Source organism: Microcaecilia unicolor, chromosome 6 (assembly GCF_901765095.1).
Source record: "Microcaecilia unicolor chromosome 6, aMicUni1.1, whole genome shotgun sequence".
NCBI classification, from domain to species: Eukaryota; Metazoa; Chordata; class Amphibia; order Gymnophiona; family Siphonopidae; genus Microcaecilia; species Microcaecilia unicolor.
In genome coordinates, this window is record NC_044036.1 from 278,792,381 (window position 1) to 278,817,079 (window position 24,699).

A 24,699-nucleotide genomic window follows, 5' to 3' on the forward strand; every position below is an offset into this window, starting at 1 on the left:
AATCATCTTCATTTCACCTAAGCCTGTCATCAGTTTTAATCTTTCCATAGTAAAACAGTGTGTTTGTGTAGAGGTTAAAATAATGATAAGGGCTTAGAGCTATCAGACTGAGATACATAGCTCAGTATGCTTGGCTACATACATGAATGTCATCCTGCACATGTGGAAAGTAATTTTAGAAATTATTGTCATGCATAAAATAGTGAATGGACTTTTATAAAATTAGGTCATGATTAAGAGTGTGTACAGTGCAAGTCAGCACACATTTTTACAGTAGGCATACTCAGGGGAAGACTTAGGGCAGAATGTGCACAGAATTACAGTTTACACACCTTCAATCTAGGTGCAATTTCTGAAGGATTTGTGTTAGTATTTTATAAAGACATACAGGCAACATTACAATAGATGCTTTCCTGCCCTATTAACCTAAACACTGTTACAAAATTATCCTTTTAGAGACCTGTTCATCTTTGCATTTTCAAAGGTTTCTCACCATTAATGTGTAAGAAAAAAATAACCAGACACACTTAGTAGAGATTATCTTAACATAGCTCTTGCATGTTTCCAAGATGACAAGACAGACAATCACAAGAGAAAACTTGAGGAGCGCTAACAAACTTCAGGCAGATTAGATTCATTTACAGCTATTTATAGTGTTATCTAGAACCTATTATTTCTTGAGATTTGAAAAATATTAGCTATAAAAATAAAACTCCTTTTTTCTCTACAACAGTGGTTCTCTATTTGGAGAATAAAAATGGCTCTTTCCGAATCCAAACTTGACCTAAGGGTCGAACAGTTATTCAGAATAGCTGAGGCAAGCATTCTGATTTGTATTTGTGTGTTAGCCACTAACCTCCCCCTCCCCCAATAGTAGGTCATCAAGTGCTGCAAACCAGTTGTGTTTTTTGGGCTATCTACACTGAATATGCATGACATGCATTAACTTTTCATGAAGGTCCAGTAATTTGGAATTCTTTACAAGTTGAATTGTGAGGCATTGAGAAATTTGATGTTTTCAGGAAACACTTAAAGACCCACTTATTTAAGCAAACTGTTCCATAAATATTAGTAACTGATCCTCAGTTACTAATCATATTGATTTCTTGGTTACGTGGATGGACAGGTACTGGGAGAATTGTACAGCTGTTTCTTTCTAGATGGGGGGATGGTATTGTTAAGAGTGGACTAGTTAGCTTGTCCCATCTGTCATATTTTAAACGTGTATGTTCTATTGTTACGCCCTTGCAGCTATAGATTTTACGAGCTACACATTTTAAAAATAAATAATAAACCTGCACTGCTTCCACCATATGCAAACGTTATCTCATGCATATCATTGTGGCTATCTTGAAAACCCAACCAGCCTTCAGCACTCAACTGAACTTGGTTACAGAGCGAAACCTGAGATGGGTTGACATCAATCTAATCCCTCACATTATACAATTAAAGGGATTACCCCAATCAATACCTACACTCATAACCACCTACTTCACTCTTCACAGTCCTAACTTATAATCTGTTGGGTTTTTTTTGTATTTTTGTTTTGTCAAGATGTATGCTCCAAGTAGAGATTGTCCATTGTGTGTGTCTGTACAGTGCTGCAAATACACTACAGAAATGATTATTAACATAATACATGGTTTTACAATTCCTGTTGATTAGGAGATGTGTGCATCCTCTTCTTGCTTTTTTTTTATTCCTATTGCAAAGTATATTGGTTTGCAGAATCCTATTTTCCTGTTTGAAAAATAAGACTACAGGCCCCAGAATGCTTTGTGCTATAAGTTTAACATTCTTATTAATTCATTTGATATACTGCCAACCAGGTGGGAGTACTCCATCTGAGGGTACCTGAAGAGTTCTTTCTAGCTGGGACCTTTGCGTTTTAAGTGATTGTTTCAGGGCTGCTATCCGTTTCTCTTCCTTCCTTCTCTCAGAAATCAGCTGATCCTGCAACCGGTTCAGATCAGTGGTGGAAATTTCCATTTCTTTTTGTAAGGCCACCAACTCATTTCTCTTCTCTTGCAACTGCTTTTCTTTTTCAGACAGCTGGTACTCTAAAATAAAAAGAAGTTTGATTTAATGCCTTTGTCAGAAGAGAAGTAAAACTGCTAAAAGATCAGTCCATATTATGAAACAATGGAAATGCTTTAGCAAAGACTAACAGGTAGGACCGGCCTCCCTGCGTTCCAGACAGAACAAACAACTTCCTGAAAGAGTAACCCTAAAGTACTGTCACAGAAATGACTCCTCACTGGTTTCAGTAAGTGCCTCTTCCAGTGCTGTGCACCATTTCTCCTCCTGCTTGAGTTTTGAAGCCCTTTCTTCTAACAAGGCCACTTTTGTTGTTAGCTGTTCCAAGCTGTTCTCTCGGTTTGCCAGTTCCCATTCTAATGCTTGCTTCTGGTCTTTCAGCCTTGCTGCTGTTTCTTCTAACTTTTCTCTTTCATGCTCAGCGTCTTTTCTGACTCGCTGTAGAGTCTGAGAAAAAAACCCCAAAACATTTCAAGTTACATCATACGACAGAAACAATTTTAGATATCTGCCCACTTCATTCACTGATCTAAGTGGACTCTTGTCATAGAAAAAACTTATGCCTCAAATCGTTTTGTCTAGAACATATCATCAACTTCTGTCACTTTTGCTACTTCAAACTAGTAGGACTTCTCTTCTGGAAATTGGTGAATAAAATGTCTCCAATTTAATCTAATTTCTATAACCTATGCTAAAAAAGAAAAAACTCATATGTGGTTTTACGTTAAAACTTGCGCAATGTAACTGGCTAGCCGCTAAGCGATATCTCCTGCTGAATATTCGCAGATAGCCAGCTAAGCACTATTTAACCAGTCAAGAGCCATTCCTGGCCGGTTAAATAGCACTGTATATTGGGGGGTAGTCCCAATCTCCTCAAGTCAGCTCCCAATTTATTTTTACATCATTTGCACTCAAATCTTACTTTGATGTTGTCTCAAGGTTTCTTTCCCTCTGACAATGGCAATATTTTGTTTAACATTATGATGATGCCTCTTGGTCATCTTTTAGAAAAACATGGTCTTTCGACATACATATATGCTGATGATGTCACCATTTATATTCCATTCTCTAAGGCATTATTTGACATAACTCACATAATTAGTCTAGGGATAAAATTTATGGAATCACAGGCTTCTAATTTCAAACTAAAACTTAACACGGATAAAACTTAGGGGTCTTTTACTATTTCAAGCTAATGTGGGGTATGTATGTCATGAATAAATAAATAAATTAATTAATCTAATCTCAAATTTTTCAGTTTATGTAGTATCTTGTATTGAATCAAAGAATTAAAGCTATTGTGACACAAGTAACTAAAAACTGCTGAAAGTGATTAGGTCTGGCCCTGTAAGCTCCATCTTACCATTTCTTCCTCTGCTAATTCTCGTCTTCTTTCTTCGGCTGCCCTCTGAAGATGCTGCAGCTGCTGCTCTTCCCTTATTTCTTTCTCTTGACACTCCTTGCTTCTCCTCAGGCTCTCCTGGATGTCTTCTTTCAGAGCTGCCTGCTCATTATGAAGTTCGTCTCTTCGCTTTGTGATATGTTTCAAATCCTAGAGAAAAAAAAACACACAGGCTAAAATTTAACACATAAACCACAAGAAAGGCAAAACCCCAACACGCAAACTGACATTTAAAATGTCTAATATTTAACAAACATGCCTCCAGGTTGTGGAGTTGGAAGCAATTTTGGGTGGTGTTTGAGTTTGTAAAAATGTACTCAGATTCCAGCTTCAAATAAAAAAAAAAAACTATTATAATATATGGTAAATTTATCATTTTATACTGATATATAAATATCTTTGCCCTCTAAAGTTATATTTACCAGTACTTTAGATCCACAACAAAAAATTTAAAGCCTAATATAAGTAGGTACTGGAGTTGGAGCGGGAATCGGACAATAAGAAAAATAGAGGAGCCGGAGTCTGAGTCAAAATCTGAGCTCCTCAAATATGACTGGAAGCCAATGAAATCATTAACAATAACTTAGTAATCACGTCCAATTTTTTAATCTAAAGATCATTGTAACAGCTGTTTTTGCAAAAGCTGAAGCTTCTTCTGAATTTTAATTGGAATTCATGAGTAAATGGAGTTATAATCTAGCTGAGGAAGCATTAGCATCTGAACCAGCAAGGCAAACTGATCTTCATAAATATATGTATGTGTTGACCTACACTGTTTAAGTTTTAAAAATTTCTTCCTGAACAGATTATTTATCTGAGGTTCCACTGAAAGTGAAGTATCTAATATATCACCCAAAATTTTGGAAGTTCTTTTCTTTCCACTGGTAAAAACTCATTCTGTTCTAAAGCAATAGGAGATGGTAAAATTCCTTGACAGCCACTGAACCACAGTATTACGCCCTTATTGATACGACTTCATTGGCTTCCAGGTATACTTGAGGAGGCTTGCATTATAATTAAGGTGGATTGTTTGATATTTAAAATCCTACACGGTCAAGCTTCAGTTTATCTGATAAATCTGGTAGATATACCAAGAACTAGTCAAACGTATCATTCATCCGATCACTGTTTTACTAAACTTTTCCTTTGTTAGCATCCGCTTCAAGAGAGTTCTGGACAGTTCCTTCTCTTTCCAAGCAGTATCTTGCTTCTTGAAAGCATTTAAAGACTTTTTTATTTTATAAATATTTGATTCAGGATAGTTATGGAGAAATTAGACCTTACCTGCTAATTTGCTTTCCTTTAGTCCCTCTGGACCAGCCCAGGATTGGACTGATGGGTTGTGCACGCCTTCCAGCAGGTGGAGACTGAGAAAATTCTGACTAGAGAGCCAATAGGATCCCTGGCCATATGACCCTAGCCTCAGTATTTGAATAACAAAGCAGGAAAGAAAAGGAAGACCAACCTTCTGTGTCCCATGGAATCCAAGCAGCAACAAAGCATACACAAAACACGCTTAAACAACGGACAAGCCATGTAACAATGCTCACCACCAACTCTCAACAGAGAAGAGGTATGGCACAAACATAACATTTATCTTATAACTTTTTTTTTTTTTTATATAGAACTGTAAACTTGCAGAGCAGGTCCATCGCAGAAGACCGAAAAGAACTAAATTCCGAAACTAAGTTCAAGTCTGTACTCTTGAAAGAAACGGGAGGGACCTGGGCCAGTCCAGAGGGACTAAAGGAAAGCAAATTATCAGGTAAGGTCTAATTTCTTGTTCCTTAGCGTCCCTCTGGACTGGGCCAGGATTGGACTGATGGGAAGTAACAAAGCAGTAATTCTAAGGGAGGGACCCCAGCAAACCCATTGTGAGTACTCGAGCCGCAAAGACCGCCTCCTGTCGACACTGTACATCTAGTCTGTAGTGTCTAGAAAAAGAATGGAGAGAGGCCCACGTCGCCGCCTTACAAATGTCTGCGGGTGGAACTAAGAACCGCTCTGCTTATGAAGCTGCTTGTCCTCTTGTGGAGTGAGCTTTTACACTCTCCGGGACTGCTCTCCCTGCGAGAAGGTAAACAGAAGCTATCATTTCCTTAATCCACCAAGATACAGTGGGCTTAGAAGTGGCCAAACCCTTACGCCGACCAGCAAGGAGAACAAAAAGACGATCTGTGTGCCGAAAGTCTTCAGTAACCCTCAGATAGTGTTTAAGCACTCTCTTCACATCCAATGTATGCAACTTCCTCTGATCCTCCGTGCCCGAGAAAGACTTCAGGACAGCAAGGAAGACCGATTGGGAAAGATGAAACCAAGAAACTACCTTAGGAAGGAAAGAAGGTACCGGACGTAGGACCACTCGCTCCTTGGAAAATTCCAAAAACGGAGGCCTGAAGGAAAAAGCTTGCAGCTCAGAGACCCTCCTAGCTGAAGCAATGGCTACTAAAAACACTGTCTTGAGAGTCAAATCCTTAAGGGAACAAGAACACAGCGGTTCAAAAGGAGGACCCGTCAGTGTGGAAAGCACAAGATTGAGGTCCCAAGACGGAAAGGCCGCTTTGGCCGGAGGACGAAGAAGACTAACTCCCTTCAAAAAACAGGAGACATCCGGAAGACTAGCCAATGACATACCTTGTATCTGACCTCGGAAACAGGAAAGGGCACCAACCTGCACCTTAAGAGAAGAAAGAGACAATCCTTTATCAAAGCCCCGCTGCAGAACGTCCAACATCTCTGCCACTGAAGCCCGGAAAGGAGCAATACCAGCACCTGAACACCAAGCCTCAAAAATCCTCCAGGTGTGAATATAATTTAGAGATGTAGACCGACGACACGACCTAAGCATGGTAGCAATCACTGGAACGGAATAGCCTTTCTTAGTTAAACGAGCCCGTTCAAGAGCTAGGCATTAATGTAACCATCCCCACCCCTCAGACTCTCTGCAAAATAATGAGTTCCAGTGTAAAGGATATTAACATTTGTAATCGTACCGAGGGCCAAGGATTACACCGCTGAGGGTAAAGGGCGGGTGTACATTAAACTTACTTAATCCCCCACATTCAAGATACAAGAGAAAAAGCAAAAACAAATTCAGTTTTTTAAATTTTATATCCTTATTTTATATTCTTAACCAACTTTGGTAAGTTTTTTTTAAATTATATATTAGAAATTCAATATAATTCGTTTGCTTTTAATATTTGAACACAAATTTTCCCTTTTTATACTAACTTTTTCTCTCTTAACAGAATTATCCGAAGCACTACAGAACCAGCACAAGCATCAGATAAGTAAAAATTCTTTAACCTTAGAATGCATAACTCTTCTTTTTTAACCTTTTGAATTCTTAGACTTTAACTGGAATTTGATTCTTTGTGAATAATCTATATGTTCACAGGTTTCACCATGGAAAAACCCAGGTGATATTCTGGTAAGTATGTCAGTTTATACTCCTGTTTAATCAGTTACTTAGCTGTAGTCTCCTTTCTTATGATGTCGGAAGCGTGAGACTCTTTCTTGCGTGGGGGCCCGAAGATTTCCTTCCAAGAAGTGACGTGTAGTCCCTGGTTTCCTTTCCTGGTGGAACTTCTCCCTACACCTAGCTTAACCAAATTAAATTTGGAGAGAAAACCTTATCTTCCTGTCACTAAAAAAAACAGCTATACTATGTGACTTTTAAAGGGATATGCAAATACTGTGGCCAATTAAACTAATGAAAATAAAAGTAATAGGAAAATCCCTGTCTTTTAGGCCTCACCTTTCTTTTACTTCCCCTTCACTAAAATGGGCAGAAACAGAAGCAAATACAGCTGAAACACTGTTACACTCAAATCCATACACTATGAGGCTTATTTTCAAAGCACTTAGCCTTCCAAAGTTCCATAGAAACCTATGGAACTTTGGAAGGCTAAGTGCTTTGAAAATATGCCTCTATGTTTCATACTTCATTTTTTTTAACTTCCATTCAGAGAAAAACAACACAGAGGCTTAATATACACTGCATCCATCCACACTTCTCAAGGAAGAATATTCCTTTGGATTTTCTCTACTAAGCTTCACTCACTCTGCTACTTACATCAGCCAAAATCATTTATTCTCTTCCCAGAACTTCTGACATTTATTAATGAAAATATTCACATTCATCACTATATTTCAGGTTCCCTAGCAAACCTTGGAAGTCCCTCTCAAAATATTTCTGAATTGCTTTCTCCTGTTTTCTCCTCTAGACACTCTCCCAACACACTCTCTCTCTTCAGCTGCTTCTGCCCTTTTTTTTTCACAAGCCCGCTGTTTCCTAGGCAACGGTGACTCTGCTAGAATACTTGGCATCTCTTGACCAAAAGAAATGTTCCTTTAGAACCTTTTTTTTAATGGATGTTTAGAACCCTGTCTGAACTTAACTGATTCTCCATTTTTACTTTTAATTTTGCCATAGAAAATAATGGAAAAATGCTATTCACTAGATGTTTAGATGAATTCTTACACCAAACTACCACTAGTTCATACTTTACAATGCCCACATTACCATGGTTTTACTTTCCAAAATTAACCCCTTTAAGCGAACCCCCCCACATTTTTCTATAATTCAGCCCCCTTAAAAATTCCAAAATAAATCAGAGTACCCATCAAAAATCTAATGAACCCTTTAGACACCCACTCCGTCGATGGTTTATTTTTAAACCCCGCCAAAGACCCCCTTTAAGACCCTCCCCCCCCCCCGGGAAAACTACCACTAAAAATCTTTTAACAAATTTTAACCCCCCCCCCCCCCCCCAGTAATTCCCAGGAAACTCTCTTAAACCCTTTAATTTCTACAAATTTAAATCTCAAAATCCACAATTTAAAAATAAACCAAACAAAATGTTTGGGCCAACAGACCCCTTACCTGAAGATCTGGTGCCTTTGACCAAAAGGTTAACCTTACGAACCTCGAGAGTCGGGTTTGGTTGTTCCTCAAAATGTAGAGTGGAGGAGACCAAGGAGATGAGTTCCTGCCAAGTCCTCCTTATGAAAGATCCAAGCCACAGAAGGATCTTCACCCTGGGGAAAGGGTTCTGTAGCAGGGTCCGCAGGAACTTGGTCCTCCCAAAACTCCTCTGCTAAGCCTTCCTCCTCTTCCAGGAAGGGAATATCCTCATCACGTTCAGACAATGAATCCAATTGTGGATCCCAGCATCTAGGTCTTTTAGATGGAAGAAAAGATCCGGAGGAGGACTCCCCTGCAACTCCTGTCCCAAGACCAGACTTTTTCATCAAGAATGCCTGGTACATCTGGAGGACAAACTCAGGGGGAAAGCCCCCCTCCTGAGTCCCTCCAGACTGCACCAGAGGCACCGCCTGTGTTTCCCCCTGCACTCCTGAAGGCTGAACATCAGAGGAGAGCTTGCTTGCTGCAGGCCCTGCAGCTGGAGACAAGATGGCGTTCTTTTGCGCCAAAAACGACGAACCAGGGAGATCTGCAACAGAACAGGAGGTTGCTGAGGAAGACATGACCGAAGAGGCAGGCACAGCCACTGACGCGGATGGAGGAAGAGGCACCGCTGGGACTTCTAGTGCTGTACAAAACTTACACGAGATGAGAGCACCCGCTCCCCGGCGCTGGCAAACAGTGCAGCGCTTCAATTTCTCCACCATAGCGGAGCTCTCCCTGCTGTCAAAGTAAACACTGCGCTTTTTTTTTTTTTAAAAGAAGTCGCTCCGAAACAAAAGCGAGGGAAAAGAAAATTCAGCACAAAGAAAATTGCTCGTTCAGGCCTCGGGGCACTTTGGTTTGTTCTGTTGTTTTGGTTTTTTTTTAAACAGCTGAGTGGGAGAAGTAATTCCACACCAAAACCAATAGAACACGACGAAGCTGTCTGCTCGTTAGTGCTCTGGGGAGAGAAAGGTTTCTCTTTTTTTTTTTTTTTTTTAAAGAAGTGGCTGCCTCTCCCAAAGGCAAAATACCCTTTCCACCAAAAGGGTAGCCCTTCCCAACTTAGTAAAGGGAGATGGGGAGGAAGGGGGGAGGGACCCGGGGACACCCGAGTTTAACACCCCAGAGGCCGGAGAGGAAAAAAAATCTCCTGTCAAGCCTCTAAACTAGATTCCCCAGGCACAGAAGGATTAATATTTATTTAATCTTTTTTCTTTTAAAGAGAAAAAGAGAGAGAGACTAATGGGCTCACGTCCTATCTGCTGGAGACTGAGAAAATACTGAGGCTAGGGTCATATGGCACAACCCCATCAGTCCAATCCTGGGCCGGTCCAGAGGGATGCTAAGGAATAACTATTTATAATATGCTGCCTTCTTTTCTTTGTTTTATTTCCCAGAGATTTGACTGGTTGATCTTACGTAAACCATTTAGGACCTGTTGTGGGAATAAGTGGGTTAAAAAGTCTGAGGTATCATCATGAAATATTTTATATAGCATACCACACTCTACAAAAACAGCATTTGAATTATTGAATGTGTAATGTCATTGTACCACATACGGATCACTATCAGAGATTTCCACAGTATCATTCAGTAGAATGAGCTGCCCCTTGAAAGACTGGAAAAAGAGACATCAGATAAAGGCTTAAGATATGAAACAAGTATGTTGTGCATACATGTGTTTAACCACAGTAGCTTTAGTAAGTGGAGAACAAGGCCAATGCTGGGCAGACTTCTATGGTCTGTGCCCCAAAAATGGCAAGGTCAAATCAAGATCAGTATACATATGCAGTGAGTTTATTTTGTTGGGCAGACTGGATGGGCCGGTCTTTATCTGGTGTCATCTACTATATTACTTTAGTTTTATTTGTATTCAGCTCTAATAGGTAAGTAGAAGTCCATTTTTTTTATTCTGTCAATGCAGTGTGATGAAACATTTGTTGACAGATTGTAGTAAAAACTGTTTACCAGAACAGAGAGCTGTGTGTAGTGGGGGCAGTGTATAGGCAGGATACACATTACACACTTACTTGTTCTACTAGTTGCAGTTGATCTCTGGTGTCCATCAGGTCATCCTTTAATTGAGCCAATGCTTCTTTTTTTTCTACAAATAAACCAATGAAAATTAATAGGCAAAATACTGGGGGTTCCAAGACTGAAAAAGCACCAAGCACAACAAAAGGTAAAATTATGTATAATCATACCTGATAATTTTCTTTCCATTAATCATAGCTGATCAATCCATAGACTGGTGGGTTGTGTCCATCTACCAGCAGGTGGAGATAGAGAGCAAACTTTTGCCTCCCTATATGTGGTCATGTGCTGCCGGAAACTCCTCAGTATGTCGATATCAAAGCTCCATCCGCAGGACTCAGCACTTAGAGAATTACACCCACGAAGGGACACTCTGCCCAGCTCACCACCGCCGAAACGGGGGAGGGGAATTAACCCAGCTCATCCCCACACAAGTGGGGGAGGGGAATCCGTCCAGCTCATCCCCGCGGAGCGGGGGAGGGACACCACACCCGCCGATGCGGGGGGATCTGGCTTATCCTGCAACCGCAACCGCGGGAGGAGCTGACTGACCCTAACACCGCCGAAGCGGGAGGGGTACAAAGCTGCCCTACAGCCGCACGAAGCGGGAGGGAGTGCCGGCAGAATTTATGTCTCAATCCAGCCCCGTAAAACGGAGGGGAGAGGAATGCAGCAGCTCACTGTAACACAAACTCGTCTCAACTCTTGAAGAATCCAAGTGAAAGAACTTGAACACGAAGTCTTTCTGAAATAACTGAAGACTAAACTTGAACCTGAAATGCAACCAGAATAAAAACAGAACAGATATCTGGGAGGGGCTATGGATTGATCAGCTATGATTAATGGAAAGAAAATTATCAGGTATGATTATACATAATTTTACCTTCCATATCATCAAGCTGATCAATCCATAGACTGGTGGGATGTACCGAAGCAGTACTCACCCAGGGCGGGACATTGAAATCCCTGACCGCAACACTGAAGCTCCAAACCGGGCCTCCGCCCGAGCAGCCACAGTCAAACGGTAATGCTTGGAGAATGTATGAGCCGAAGCCCAAGTTGCCGCCTTGCATATCTCTTCCAAGGAGACGGATCCGGCCTCTGCCATCGAGGCCGCCTGAGCTCTCGTGGAGTGAGCCTTCAGCTGGATAGGCGGCACCTTCCCCGCGGCCACATAAGCCGCTGCAATGGCTTCCTTGACCCATCTTGCCACTGTAGGCTTAGCAGCCTGCAGACCCTTACGAGGACCTGCAAACAGGACAAACAGATGATCCGATTTCCGGAAATCATTGGTCACTTCCAAGTATCTGAAGATGACTCGTCTCACATCCAGATATTTAAGAGCAGAGTACTCCTCTGGGTAGTCCTCCCTACGAAAGGAAGGGAGACAGAGCTGCTGATTCACATGGAAGCGAGAAACCATCTTGGGCAGGAAGGAAGGCACTGTGCGAATAGTCACTCCTGCCTCAGTGAACTGCAGAAAAGGCTCTCGACATGAGAGCGCCTGGAGCTCGGAAACTCTTCTGGCTGAAGTGATAGCCACCAAAAAGACTGCTTTCAACGTCAGGTCTTTCAGAGATGCCCTCGACAAGGGTTCAAAAGGCGGCTTCTGCAATGCTCTTAGCACCAGGTTGAGATTCCACGCAGGCACCACTGAGTGCAGAGGAGGGCGCAGGTGATTAACTCCCTTGAGAAAGCGCACCACATCTGGCTGCGAAGCCAGGGAAGCACCCTTCAGGCGGCCCCTGAAGCAAGCCAGAGCCGCTACCTGGACTTTAAGGGAACTGAGCGACAGGCCTTTCTCCAGACCTTCTTGCAGGAACGCCAACACTGAAGAAATTGGAGCAGTGAAGGGAGAAAGTGAGCCTGCTTCACACCATGCTGCAAAGATACGCCAAACCCTGGCGTAAGCAGTAAAAGTAGAGCGCTTCCTCGCTCTCAGCATAGTGGCGATGACCTTGTCTGAGAAGCCCTTCTTCCTCAGACGCTGCCGCTCAATAGCCAGGCCGTAAGACCAAAGGGAGAGGGATCCTCCATCACCACGGGACCCTGATGTAACAGGCCCTGCTCCACTGACAGCCGCAGAGGATCGTCGACTGAGAGCCTGATCAAGTCCGCCTACCAGGGACGTCTGGGCCAATCGGGACCCACCAGGATTACCCTGCCGGGATGCTTTGCCACCCGGTCTAGCCCCCTGCCCAACATGGGCCAGGGCGGGAACACATAGAGGAGCCCTTGTGTCGGCCACTGTTGGAGAAGAGCATCTACTCCCAGGGATCGAGGGTCCCGTCCTCTGCTGAAAAAGCGCGGCACTTGGCAATTGGCCGATGACGCCATCAGATCTAGGCTCGGCTGGCCCCAGCGCTTCATGATGTCCAAGAACGCCTGAGCAGATAGTTGCCACTCTCCGGGCTCCAAGGTATGGCGACTGAGAAAGTCCGCCTTGACATTCATGACTCCGGCAATGTGGGCCGCTGAAAGCTGCTCCAGGTTCGCTTCCGCCCACTGGCAAAGACTCATAGCCTCCTTGGCTAGAGGGGCGCTCTTGGTACCTCCCTGGCGGTTGATATAGGCCACAGCCGTGGCATTGTCCGACAGGACCCGTACAGGCTACAACACCAGTACCGGGATGAACTCCAATAACACCAACCGAATGGCTCTGAGTTCCAGGAGGTTGATAGACCACTTGCCTCTGCAGGAGACTAGAGCCCCTGCGCTGTCCTTCCCAAGCAGTGGGCTCCCCAGCCCATCAAAGAGGCGTCTGTCGTGACGACAATCCACTCCGGGGTCACCAGAGGCAATCCTGCAGACAACTTGTCTGTCTGCGTCCACCAGCTCAGCGCCTTGCGCACTGCTGGGTCCACGGGAAGGCGCACAGCATAATCCTCCGACATCGGAGTCCAGCGCAGCAGCAGAGATAGCTGTAGTGGTCTCATATGAGCCCTGGCCCAGGGCACTACTTCCATCGTGGCCGTCATAGAGCCCAACAGCTGCACGTAGTCCCAAGCCCGAATAGGAGAGGCTACTAGGAACTAGTCCACCTGAGCCTGAAGCTTGACAATCCGATTGTCTGGCAGGAACACTCTGCCCACTTGGGTGTCGAATCGAACTCCCAGATACTCCAGGGACTGAGTCGGGCGCAGCTGGCTCTTCTTCCAGTTGATGATCCATCCCAGGGAGCTCACAAGAGCAACTACCCGGTCCATAGCTTTGCCGCACTCTGCATAAGAGGGGGCTCGGATCAACCAGTCGTCCAGATAAGGATGGACTTGTACTCCTTCCTTTAGCAGGAAGGCCGCTATGACCCCCATTACTTTGGAAAAGGTCCGCGGAGCAGTAGCCAACCCGAAAGGGAGGGCTCTGAACTGGAAGTGTCGTCTCAGGACTGTAAAACGCAGAAAGCGTTGGAGAGGAGGCCAGATGGGAATATGCAGGTACGCTTCCTTGATGTCCAAGGAAGTCAAGAACTCTCCTGCCTTCACTGCCGCTATAACAGAGCGGAGAGTCTCCATGCGAAAGTGCCTCACTTTCCAGGCCCGATTGACCCCTTGAGGTCGAGGATAGGCCGGACAGAACCTCCTTTCTTTGGAACCACAAAGTAAATGGAGTAACGTCCCTTGCCAATCTGATTTTTTGGCACCGGAACGACCGCACCCAGGCGGATCAGGTTGTCCAAGGTCTGCTGCACTGCCACAGCTTGACCGGAGACTTGCAGGGAGAGAGTACAAACCCGTCTCTTAAGGGTTGGCAGAACTCTAGCTTGTAGCCGTCTCTGATGACTTCCAGCACCCACGCGTCTGAAGTTATAGTGGTCCACTCGCCCAGAAACGAGGACAGCCGTCCTCCAATCTGCACTGGGGCGTGGACCAAGGCCCCGTCATTGGGTACGAGACCCTGGGGGAGGACCGGAGGGAGCACCTCCGGGACGGCAGTCTCTGCGAAAGGAATGCTGCTTGGGGGAGAAATTCCTCTTGAAGGAAGAGGGGGCAGAGGAACCCGACTTGCCCGGGCGGTACCGACGGGCTTCCAGCAACCGTCCTCTGGAGGTACCGGGACGAGTACTAGCCCGAGCCCTGACCTCTGGTAATTTCTTGCCCTTAGACGTGCCGAGATCGGTCACGATTTTGTCCAGCTCGACCCCAAAGAGCAGCTTGCCTTTAAAAGGCAATCTAGCCAGGCGGGATTTAGAGGCGTGGTCAGCAGACCAATGTTTCAGCCAAAGCCACCGCCGCGCAGAGACTGTCTGAGCCATGCCTTTAGCTGAGGCTCTCAAGACATCATACAGCAAGTCTGCCAAATAGGCTAAGCCCGATTCCAGGGCCGGCCAATCAGCCCTCAAGGAAAGATCCGAGGGGGAAGCCCGCTGCACCATAGTCAGGCACGCCCTGGCCACATAGGAGCCGCAAACTGAGGCCTGCAAACTTAAAGCAGCTGCCTCAAAGGACGACCTTAAGGCCGCCTCCAATCTTCTGTCTTGGGCGTCCTTTAAGGCCGTGCCACCTTCCACCGGCAACGCCGTTTTCTTAGTCACCGCAGTGAATAAAGAATCCACGGTAGGCCACAGATAGGCCTCACGTTCACTCACAGCCAAAGGATAGAGGCGGGACATAGCCCTAGCCACTTTAAGGCTCGTTTCTGGGACATCCCATTGAGCCGCAATTAAGGTGTGCATGGCATCATGCACGTGGAAGGATCTAGGCGGGCGCTTCGTCCCCAGCATAATGGCAGAGCCAACAGGGGCTGAGGGAGAGACGTCCTCCGGAGAGGAAATCTTCAAAGTGCCCATGGCCTGTAAAAACAGGTTGGGCAAATCCTCTGGGCTAAAAAGCCGCGCTGCAGAGGGGTCATCCGCTCCATCCGAGCGGGGATCTATCTCCTCCAAGGAATCCGCAAAGGACCGTTGGGAGACCTCAGACACGCTGCCCTCATCTACATCGGAGGAGACAAAGTCCTCCAAGGCCTGGAAATCAACCCGAGGGCGTTTACCTCTGGGAACCTCAACCTCTTTATCAGAAGAGGGAGCAGGGGCAGCGTTTTGCATGAGGAAAGCCTGATGCAGCAGCAAAACAAACTCGGGGGAGAAACCCCCCAGACTGTGCACTTCCGCAGCCTGGGCAACAGCCCTAGACGCACTCTCAACCGGCGCTCGCAATAGCGGGGGAGAGACATGCTGCGCATCCAAAATGGCGTCCGGCGCGAAACTCCGCGAAGGAGCCGCGCGGGAAGAACGGCGCTTAACTTTAGCCGCTTGTGCCGTCGCCCAAATTAAGGGCGTTCATGGCATTAATGTCTCCAACCTCAAGGGCGGCCCACGAAGAAGCCGTCCGAGCCGCGTGGCCGGCCAAGATGGCGGAGGCGAGGAGCGGGGGATGGGCGTTTATGGCGGGAAAAAACCGCCACGCCGGAGGAACGACCGGGACATTCATCGGTCACTAAACTGTCACCCATCAAGGGCGAATCAGGTTGTAAAACCCCCGCATCCCCTCTAGAAGCGCTCCAGCGATCCGGGGAGCGACCCTTTGCGCCCTCGCCCTCCGACGCCATATGCCACGAGGAGAAGAATCGGGGAACCCCCTGCCCGCTATAAAAAGGTAAAATTACCTGCTTGCCGCTCCGAGCTGTAACGAACTGGTGTCCCAGTGAGTAGCTGCAATGAACGTTTAAAGAAACGTCGAATTAAACGCCTTTAAAGACGTTTAAAATTTTTTTTTTTTTTTTTTTTTTAAACGGAGCCAGCGGGAGGGGGGAGAAAAGGAGGGACCTGGCACCACCAGGTTTGCACTTGCTCAAAAGAGCCCTCAACCCCAGGCCTCAACAAAACCTAAGGATTAGGCTTGGAGGCCTAGCCAGAGCTGCTGCTGTGTGTGACCACCACCTGCTGAGATAGAGAACATACTGAGGAGTTTCCGGCAGCACATGACCACATATAGGGAGGCAAAAGTTTGCTCTCTATCTCCACCTGCTGGTAGATGGACACAACCCACCAGTCTATGGATTGATCAGCTTGATGATATGGAATACAGTGATATATTTAGCAAATATTTTGTTGTATTAGTTTTCTAAAAAAAATAATTCAATAATGAACTTTTAGATTAGTTGAAATCAGGGGCGTATCTGAACTGCGGCGGTAGGGGGGGCCAGGGCCAGAGTGAGGGGGCACATTATAGCCCCCCCCCCCCCCCCCGCCGCCGCCGCCGCCATTGCCGATCCCCCTCCCCCCAGCCGCTACCATTGCCAACCCTCCCCCTCCGTTGCTCGCTTACCTTCGCTGGCGGGGGACCCCAACCCCCGCCAGCCGAGGTCCGCGTCCTCCTGCCGCTGCCGCTGCCGGCTGCCTTTGGTGCTTTCATTTGTCCATTGAAGCTGGCGCCAACTAAAGTTTCTTTTGACTCTGACGTCGCTGCACGTTGTACGTGCAGGACGTCAGACTCAGAAAATGTTTCTGAGTCTGACGTCCTGCACGTACAACGTGCAGCGACGTCAGACTCAAAAGAAACTTTCATCGGCGCCAGCTTCAATGGACAAATGAAAGCACCAGAGGCAGCCGGCAGCGGCAGGAGGACGCGGACCTCGGCTGGCGGGGGTTGGGGTCCCCCGCCAGCGAAGGTAGGCGAGCAACGGAGGGGGAGGGTTGGCAGCGGTAGGGGGGTCCAGGGCGAAATCTGCGGGGGCCCAGGCCCCTGAGGCCCCACGCAGATACGCCCCTGGTTGAAATAGAATGTGCTTTAACGCACGGTGACCTTTCATTTCAATAGGCAGTGTATTATATGCAAAGACCCAGGACAAACCGCCTCCTCCTGGATGAATTACCCAAGATGGTTTACAAGTTAAAACCCCACGTCATCACAACTGTAATCAACACTTGGATCTCTCTCACAACTGAGACAGCAAAAACAAAAATAAATTATCACAACGCAACAATGATTTTGCTACTGAGAGAAAAACATGTGATTTATACTAAATTGAACCTGCCAATTCCAAATATGAACTCCGAATTTGCCTGACACGTCTAGATTTTAAGTTATACATGGAAAGCCTATTCACTTATACTGTAATATTAATGCTTGGGATGCATTTGTGCTAGTAGTGCAGAACTTCCTTGGGAACAGACGAGCTGAAAACTATGCTGAACCAATAGACAATATGCTTAAAGCATAAGAACAACTTGGCTGCTGAATGTCATTGAAAATGCATTTCTTACATTCCCATCTTGACTTTTTCCCACCCAATTTGGGACACATAAGTGACGAACATGGAGAGAGGTTCCATAAAGACATTTCTACAATGGAGAACAGATATCGAGGCCGCTGGAATCCCAACATGATGGGGGACTACTGCTGGTTTTTGGAACGGGAAAATATGACCGGTCACAAACGCAAAAGTAGATGCCTGAAGCACTTTTAACAGTACTGGGCCTTGCTGAAGTAAGACTTTTAAAGTGGAATATGAGACTTTTTTGAAATTTTGTTATTCCATTACATTTTCATATACTGTTTACTACGAAAACTTTGATGTAGTTCAGGTAATTGTTGGAGTAAAACTCGTTCTGTAAAAAATTATTCAATGCTTTCCAAGTGCTTAATTCATTTGGGAAAACTTATGCATAACAAAATTTCCTGACGTGTTACAACAATTCTGACTTCGGATTTGGAATACGCACACTGAATTTAGTATAGGACAAATGGTTTTTGACCAGTAGCACACGAAAAAATATTTTTTGTTGTGCTGTGTTACAGAAGTAATTTTATAGCAGGATGATTTTGTGAAAACTCTGAAAAAGAAGTCTGTTTTATAAAGACTATTTAAGTGCAATGACCCCCCAGTAGCAGACAAATTTATACCTGCACCAAAGGTCTAATTTTTAAACACGTATATGCGTCTATTATAAATTACGTACATGCATCAATTTCATTCCAGCTTCAAATAAAAACCAGTGAATGCCAACATGCAGACTGTGCGAAAGTAAACACTATCCTATAGAACACCTACTTTTTGCATGTAAATACTATTATTACTATTTTCATTTCTACAGTGATACTAGATGTACCAGTGCTGTACATATACATTCAGAGATAACCCCTGTCTGTGGCACCTACAGTCTTATTGCTCTATAAAATTTCATCCCTTCCCCCATAACATCTCCATAAAAAACAACCCCCCCGACCCGCACCATACAGTTTTAATAGCTGCCAAGACATCAAGTTCTGTTAAATACTTTTCATGAATTTGATCTTATATCTCAAACTGTTTAGTTTAAATGTTACCAACCACCATCACTTTTGCTACTCCAGACTAACATGGCTTTCCTTCTGGAATCTAGTGAATAAAGGGGGAGATTCTATATATGGCGCCATTAAAAAAAAATTGGGCACAGAAGTCAGTGCCGACTAAGCGTATTCTATAATCGGCACCTAGATTTAGGCGCAGTATACAGAATATGCTTAGTTGATATCTTAGTGCCTAAAACTACGCACCTCCATTTACACAAACGAAAACGTGTCATAAATCCTGGCCCGTATATTTAGGTGCACTGGGCCATATTCTATACTTACGCGCATAAATTTTGGAACACCCACAAAATGCCCATTTCCCTGCCCATAACCATGCCCCCTTTTGGCTGCGTCCGTTAGAAGTTAGGCATACTGCATTACAGAATGCACTTAGCGAGTTTTGCACATAAATTCTAATTATTGCCAAGTAGTGCTCATTATTGCTTAAGAGCTGTTATCAGTGCTGATTAGCTTAAGCCAATTAAGTTATGTGCATTGCTATAGAACATGCTTGGATTTCAGTTTGGATCTCTAGGCGCGCTATATAGAATCCAGGGGGAAATGTCTACAATTTAGGGGTGTAGTTATTAACATGGGCTAACATTAAGATGTGTTAGCTTGCCACAAATTCATACTGTTTTACCATGCATCCTATTTTATGCAATAAGACCTAATTATTAATAAATTGGGTTAACAGTAAACAACATATCTTAACGGTAGCATATGCTGATAACTATGCCCCTTAATCTAATTTCTATAACCTATGCTAAAGAAAAAACACTCACATGTGCTGTAACATGGCTTTTGCAATGCTTGTTATTTAGCAAGATAAAAAAAGAATTTCTAGAATTTTTTAAAACTTATCATATCCAACTGAGCAATTCCTATCAACTCTCCAATAGGGTCATGTAAACTATTGTATAACTCTGGGCCCATCAGAGAAAAAAGTTTCTCTCTTCTACTTTTCTAACCTTATCTCCTTTTTATAAGCAATTTGCAAAGTCATATACGTGGAGGTATGATGCTTTAAACAAAAACAAACAAACAAACAAACAAAAAAAAGCCTTCAACCTGTAAATGAAGAAGTTGTAAGCTCTTCTGTGTAGATACCCCGATACATATAAATAATTAAGCATACTGAATAACCAGTCTAGGACACAAATGTACATTTTTAAGCAGTATATCTAGCGTACTGCTACTACTTATCATTTCTATAGCGCTACTAGACGTACCCAGCGCTGTACACTTGAACATGAAGAGACAGTCCTGCTCGACAGAGCTTACAATCTAATTAGGACAGACAAACAGGACAAATAAGAAGAGATAAGGGAATTACTAAGGTGAGGATGATAAAATAAGGGTATTGAACAAGTGAATAAGGGTTAGGAGTTAAAAGCAGCATCAAAAAGGTGGGCTTTTAGCCTAGATTTGAAGACGGTCAGAGATGGAGCTTGACGTACCGGCTCAGGAAGTCAATTCCAGGCATATGGTGTAGCAAGATAAAAGGAACGGAGTCTGGAGTTAGCAGTGGAGGAGAAGGGTGCAGATAAGAGAGATTTACCCAGTGAATGGAGTTCCTGGGGAGGAGTGTAGGGGAGATGAGAGGGGGGAGGTACTGAGGAGCTGCAGCGTGAATGCACTTATAAGTCAATAAGAGGAGTTTGAACTGTATGCGGAAACGGATAGGGAGCCAGCGAAGTGACTTGAGGAGAGGGCTAATATGAGCATAGTGACACTGGCGGAATATAAGTCGTGCAGCAGAATTTTGACCAGATTGAAGAGGAGAGAGATGGCTAAGTAGGAGACCTGCGAGAAGCAAGTTGCAATAGTCTAAGCGAGAGGTGATAAGAATGTGGATAAGGGTTCTGGTAGTGTGCTTAGAAAGGAAAGGGTGAATTTTGGTGATATTATAGAGAAAGAAATGACAGGTTTTAGCAGTCTGCTGAATATGTGCAGAGAAGGAGAGAGAGAGGAGTTGAAGATGACCCCAAGGTTACAAGCTGATGAGACAGGGAGGATGAGAGTGTTATCCACAGAAATAGAGAATGGGGGAAGAGGAGAGGTTTGTTTAGGGGGAAAGATAAGAAGCTCAGTCTTGGTCATGTTTAGTTTCAGATGGCGCTGAGACATCCAGGCAGCAATGTCTGACAAGGAGATTGATACTTTGGCCTGAATTCCTGCTAAGATTTCTGGTGTGGAGAGGTAGATCTGGGGGTCATCAGCATAAAGTGGAGGAGTGGCCTAGTGGTTAGGGTGGTGGACTTTGGTCCTGGGGAACTGAGGAACTGAGTTTGATTCCCACTTCAGGCACAGGCAGCTCCTTGTGACTCTGGGCAAGTCACTTAACCCTCCATTGCCCCATGTAAGCCGCATTGAGCCTGCCATGAGTGGGAAAGCGCGGGGTACAAATGTAACAAAAAATAATAAAAAAAATAAAGATGAGACTGAAGACCAATGGATGAGCTCAGAGTACCAAGGGAAGAAGTATAGATGGAGGTCACAGGACAGATCCCTGAGGTACACCAACTGACAGTGGGATAGAAGTGGAGGAGGATCCACCAGAGTATACACTAAAAGTACGATGGGAGAGATAAGAAGAAAACCAGGAAAGAACAAAGCCCTGAAATCCAAGTGAGGACAGTGTATCAAGGAGTAGGCTGTGATCAACATTGTCCAAAGCAGCAGACAAACTGAGAAGGATAGAATAGAGACCTTTGGATCTGGCCAGGAACAGGTCATTGGAGACTTTAGCAAGTGCTGTTTCAGTTGAATTAAGGGAGCGAAAGCCAGATTGAAGTGGATCAAGAATACCTTGAGATGAAAGAAAGTCAAGGCAACCGTGGTGAACAGCACGTTCAAGTATCTTGGATAGGAAAGGGAGGAGGGAGATGGGGCGATAGTTGGAAGGACAGGTAGGGTCCAATGAAGGTTTTTTAGGGAGTGGTGTGAGGCATGTTTGAAGCTTGCTTCATATTACTAAAGAGGGAACAGAGGAAGCTCAGAGCAACACACAAATAAGCTACTTCAGCTTGACCAACAAACCTCGGGGGGGGGGGGGGGGGGTTATATCTCTTAAATGAAGAACATTTATTCAAAAACTGTTTAGTTAAACCAGTGTGTGTACAAAACAAATGTTCTTTAAAAATCATTCATAATGAATTTTACTAATCAAGGGCTAAGCACGAAGATGACCTCTATATATCACACTATAAACAGAAACTGGGAAATTCCAAACCCTTTTAATATAAATTCTACTAACCAAAATTGATTTGAAATATAAATAGAATTCAGTGGTGTAACACCCTGTAACTCAAAATTGCGCAATCGGGATCATCTCTAGTAAATAAACAAGGAACCTCAAACCTCCTCATAGGGAACACACTGCTGCATTAGTTTGGTCCACTATTTAAATGTAGGAGTAGAGTACTATCACTGGTTCCAGTGAGGAAAAGAAAAGAAAAAAAAGCCAACCGCAAAAACTCAAAATTACATGAGAAAAACGGATGGCATAAAAACTCTCCTTCTCCTTCACTGACTAAAGAGTTAAACAAGGTGAAACACCCCTCTTCTGATCAAATAAATCTTGTATCCCCCCAAAACCACTCATCAATTACTTAAAACCTGGCCCCTTAAGCTAAAACTGCCCGCCCTGTTTTACAAGATGAACAAGAACTTTAGGAAAATCGCAGGCTTGTTAAACCCACAAAAATAGACAATGTCCTCAAAAAATTGCAGGCTTATTTAACCCGCACAATCTTTCCACAAGTCAATTTTCCACAAAACCAGACACTTATCTGCTTGTTGGTGACTCAGGGCTCGGTTAGTTTTGTAAATCCAGGCTGATGGTAATCAAACATGGAGAAGACACCATACTGTTCAGTTTAAGCCTTTGACACCATCCCGTGTCTCCCTTCAACAAGTGCGCCTTGTTTCGCCGATATCCAGGCTGCTTCAGGAAGGTTACTGTCTCGGATCCTTACATGGACCTCTCAAAATCACCAAACTGACCATAAATCAATAACTGCATGCACTGTCAAGATGGCGCAGATGAGTTTTTGCGGTTGGCTTTTTTTACTTTTCTTTTCCTCACTGGAACCAGTGATAGTACTCTACTCCTACATTTAAATAGTGGACCAAGCTAATGCAGCAGTGTGTTCCCTATGAGGAGGTTTGAGGTTCCTTGTTTATTTACTAGAGATGATCCCGATTGCGGAATTTTGAGTTACAGGGTGTTACACCACTGAATCCTCTATATATCACATACATTTTCACGTTTTTACCTTGGAGTAACTGTTGGATGTCTGTGGTCTCCTGCTGCATTGCCTGTTTCTGTTTGCTCAGTTGGTCAAGTTCTTTTTGCAGTTCATGGCTAGCTGATTCTATTGTCTCCAAATTAGTCACAGCAGTTTTACTGCAGTCTTCCGTAGCAGTTAGAATTCTGAAATATCATAAGATTTGGGCATCACATACCCTTTTCACCTTCCAAAATATTTAATCATAGTTGCTTAACAGAGAAAGTTTAAAATAATACCTTAATTCCAGTGAAGAAGCAGCAACTCAAATTTATCAAAATCTTGCTTAAAGGAATTCATTATTCATTATTTCATGGAAGTAACAGTCCCGGTAAAATGAATACCGGTGTGCAACGTTCTAATTTCAATTTCATTATTTAAATTTTAAAAGGACTGATTTAACACACTGCACATAACTTGGCTCTTTGAAAGACTGTGAATAAAACTGAGTAGGATTTTGAACTGATCTGGTAGGATTCAAGGAAAGAAAATTAGCTGGTAAAAGTGATATAAAATCCAAAACACTGACCTAAAATCCTCCCTCTGAAAGGAGGGCAAGAAATCAGCTGGTTGATGTGAAAGGATGATGCTACTTTAAGTGTGAATGGGAGCACCATCCAAAATGATACACCTGATTTGGTAAAGTTCAGAAAGCGTTCCCTACAAGACAATGCCTGCAACTCTGAAATCTTTCCACCGAAGAAACAGCCACCAATAATACCACCTTTAGTGTAAAGCCCTTCAAAAGAGGTTATTAAAATTGAAGAAGTTGATGAACCAGCAGAAGAAAGCACATTACCCTCTTCAGGAAACAGATCACATCAGGGTGACAAGCCAAAGAGGGTGTCCTGAATGTGTCACTGAAAACATGTAGAGGCTGCAACCTGTGCCTTCATAGAAGTAACAGTCAAACATTTCTTTAGATCCTCCTGAACAAAAGCAAGGATGCAGGGCAGTGAAGTCTGAACACACACATAATGAATGGGATTCGTTGTCATTCCAAAGCACTCTTACCTTTTACCTTGTGCCAACTTATCCTCCAGATTCTCACAGCTTTCCTCGAGATGTTTTTTTTCTTTGCTCAGACTCTGCACACTGTCTTGCAAGGAGTGCATCTGAGCCATCAGATGTTCTATTTCCTTCTTCTCCTTCTCCAGGAGTTGCTTCTGCCATTCCACCTCTCCGCGCTGAAGCTGGCAGGAATGCTGCAGATTCTCATACTCTAATTTTTCCTAGGAAATAGATCCTAGAAAGATCAAATCATTGCACAGCAGACACAGATTTACATGTAAAAATAAATAAATATCCTTAAGGAATAACTTCACTCAGAAAACTTTCATAGTGGTTGCCAGTGGATTTAATACATCTGCTCTAAACAAATCTCTCACCTCCAGCACTGCGACCTGAGTTCTTTCCAGTTCATTGACCTTTTTATCATGTTGCAGTTTCAGACCTTGCAGTTCATTGTTTTCAAGTTGCAGCATTTCTAGGACATGCTTCAGTTCTAATTAAAAAATTAGAGAAGGATGGGTCCAGTCATAATAAAGAAATGGGGCCTGATATTCAGCTGGCAGCGGACAGTGGGTTTGCTGTCTGCCGTTGCGTTAAACCCGGATATTCAATGCTGGGCCATATCCGGCGACCAGCATTGAATACCCGGATTTATTTTAGTCATTAAAAAGTTAACTGGCTAACCCGCTAGTCAGCGCAAACTGGTTAACTTTTTTTTTTTTTCAACATTTTATTGAGAAA

The 24,699-nt window shown here is 44.0% G+C and overlaps 1 protein-coding gene across 2 annotated transcripts in view; it reads right to left on the reverse strand.

Moving 5' to 3' along the window:
- The window catches only part of CNTRL (centriolin), a 152,379-nt gene that overhangs the window by 25,419 nt on the left and 102,261 nt on the right, over positions 1-24,699 (reverse strand). For both annotated transcript variants that reach the window (XM_030207567.1, XM_030207568.1), the window contains 7 exons: positions 24,336-24,451; positions 23,962-24,179; positions 22,936-23,093; positions 10,382-10,455; positions 3,401-3,589; positions 2,259-2,484; positions 1,855-2,060 (listed from right to left, as the gene is read on the reverse strand). In XM_030207567.1, coding sequence (XP_030063427.1) covers positions 1,855-2,060; positions 2,259-2,484; positions 3,401-3,589; positions 10,382-10,455; positions 22,936-23,093; positions 23,962-24,179; positions 24,336-24,451 — 1,187 coding nt within the window. The remainder of the gene's footprint in view (positions 1-1,854; positions 2,061-2,258; positions 2,485-3,400; positions 3,590-10,381; positions 10,456-22,935; positions 23,094-23,961; positions 24,180-24,335; positions 24,452-24,699) is intronic.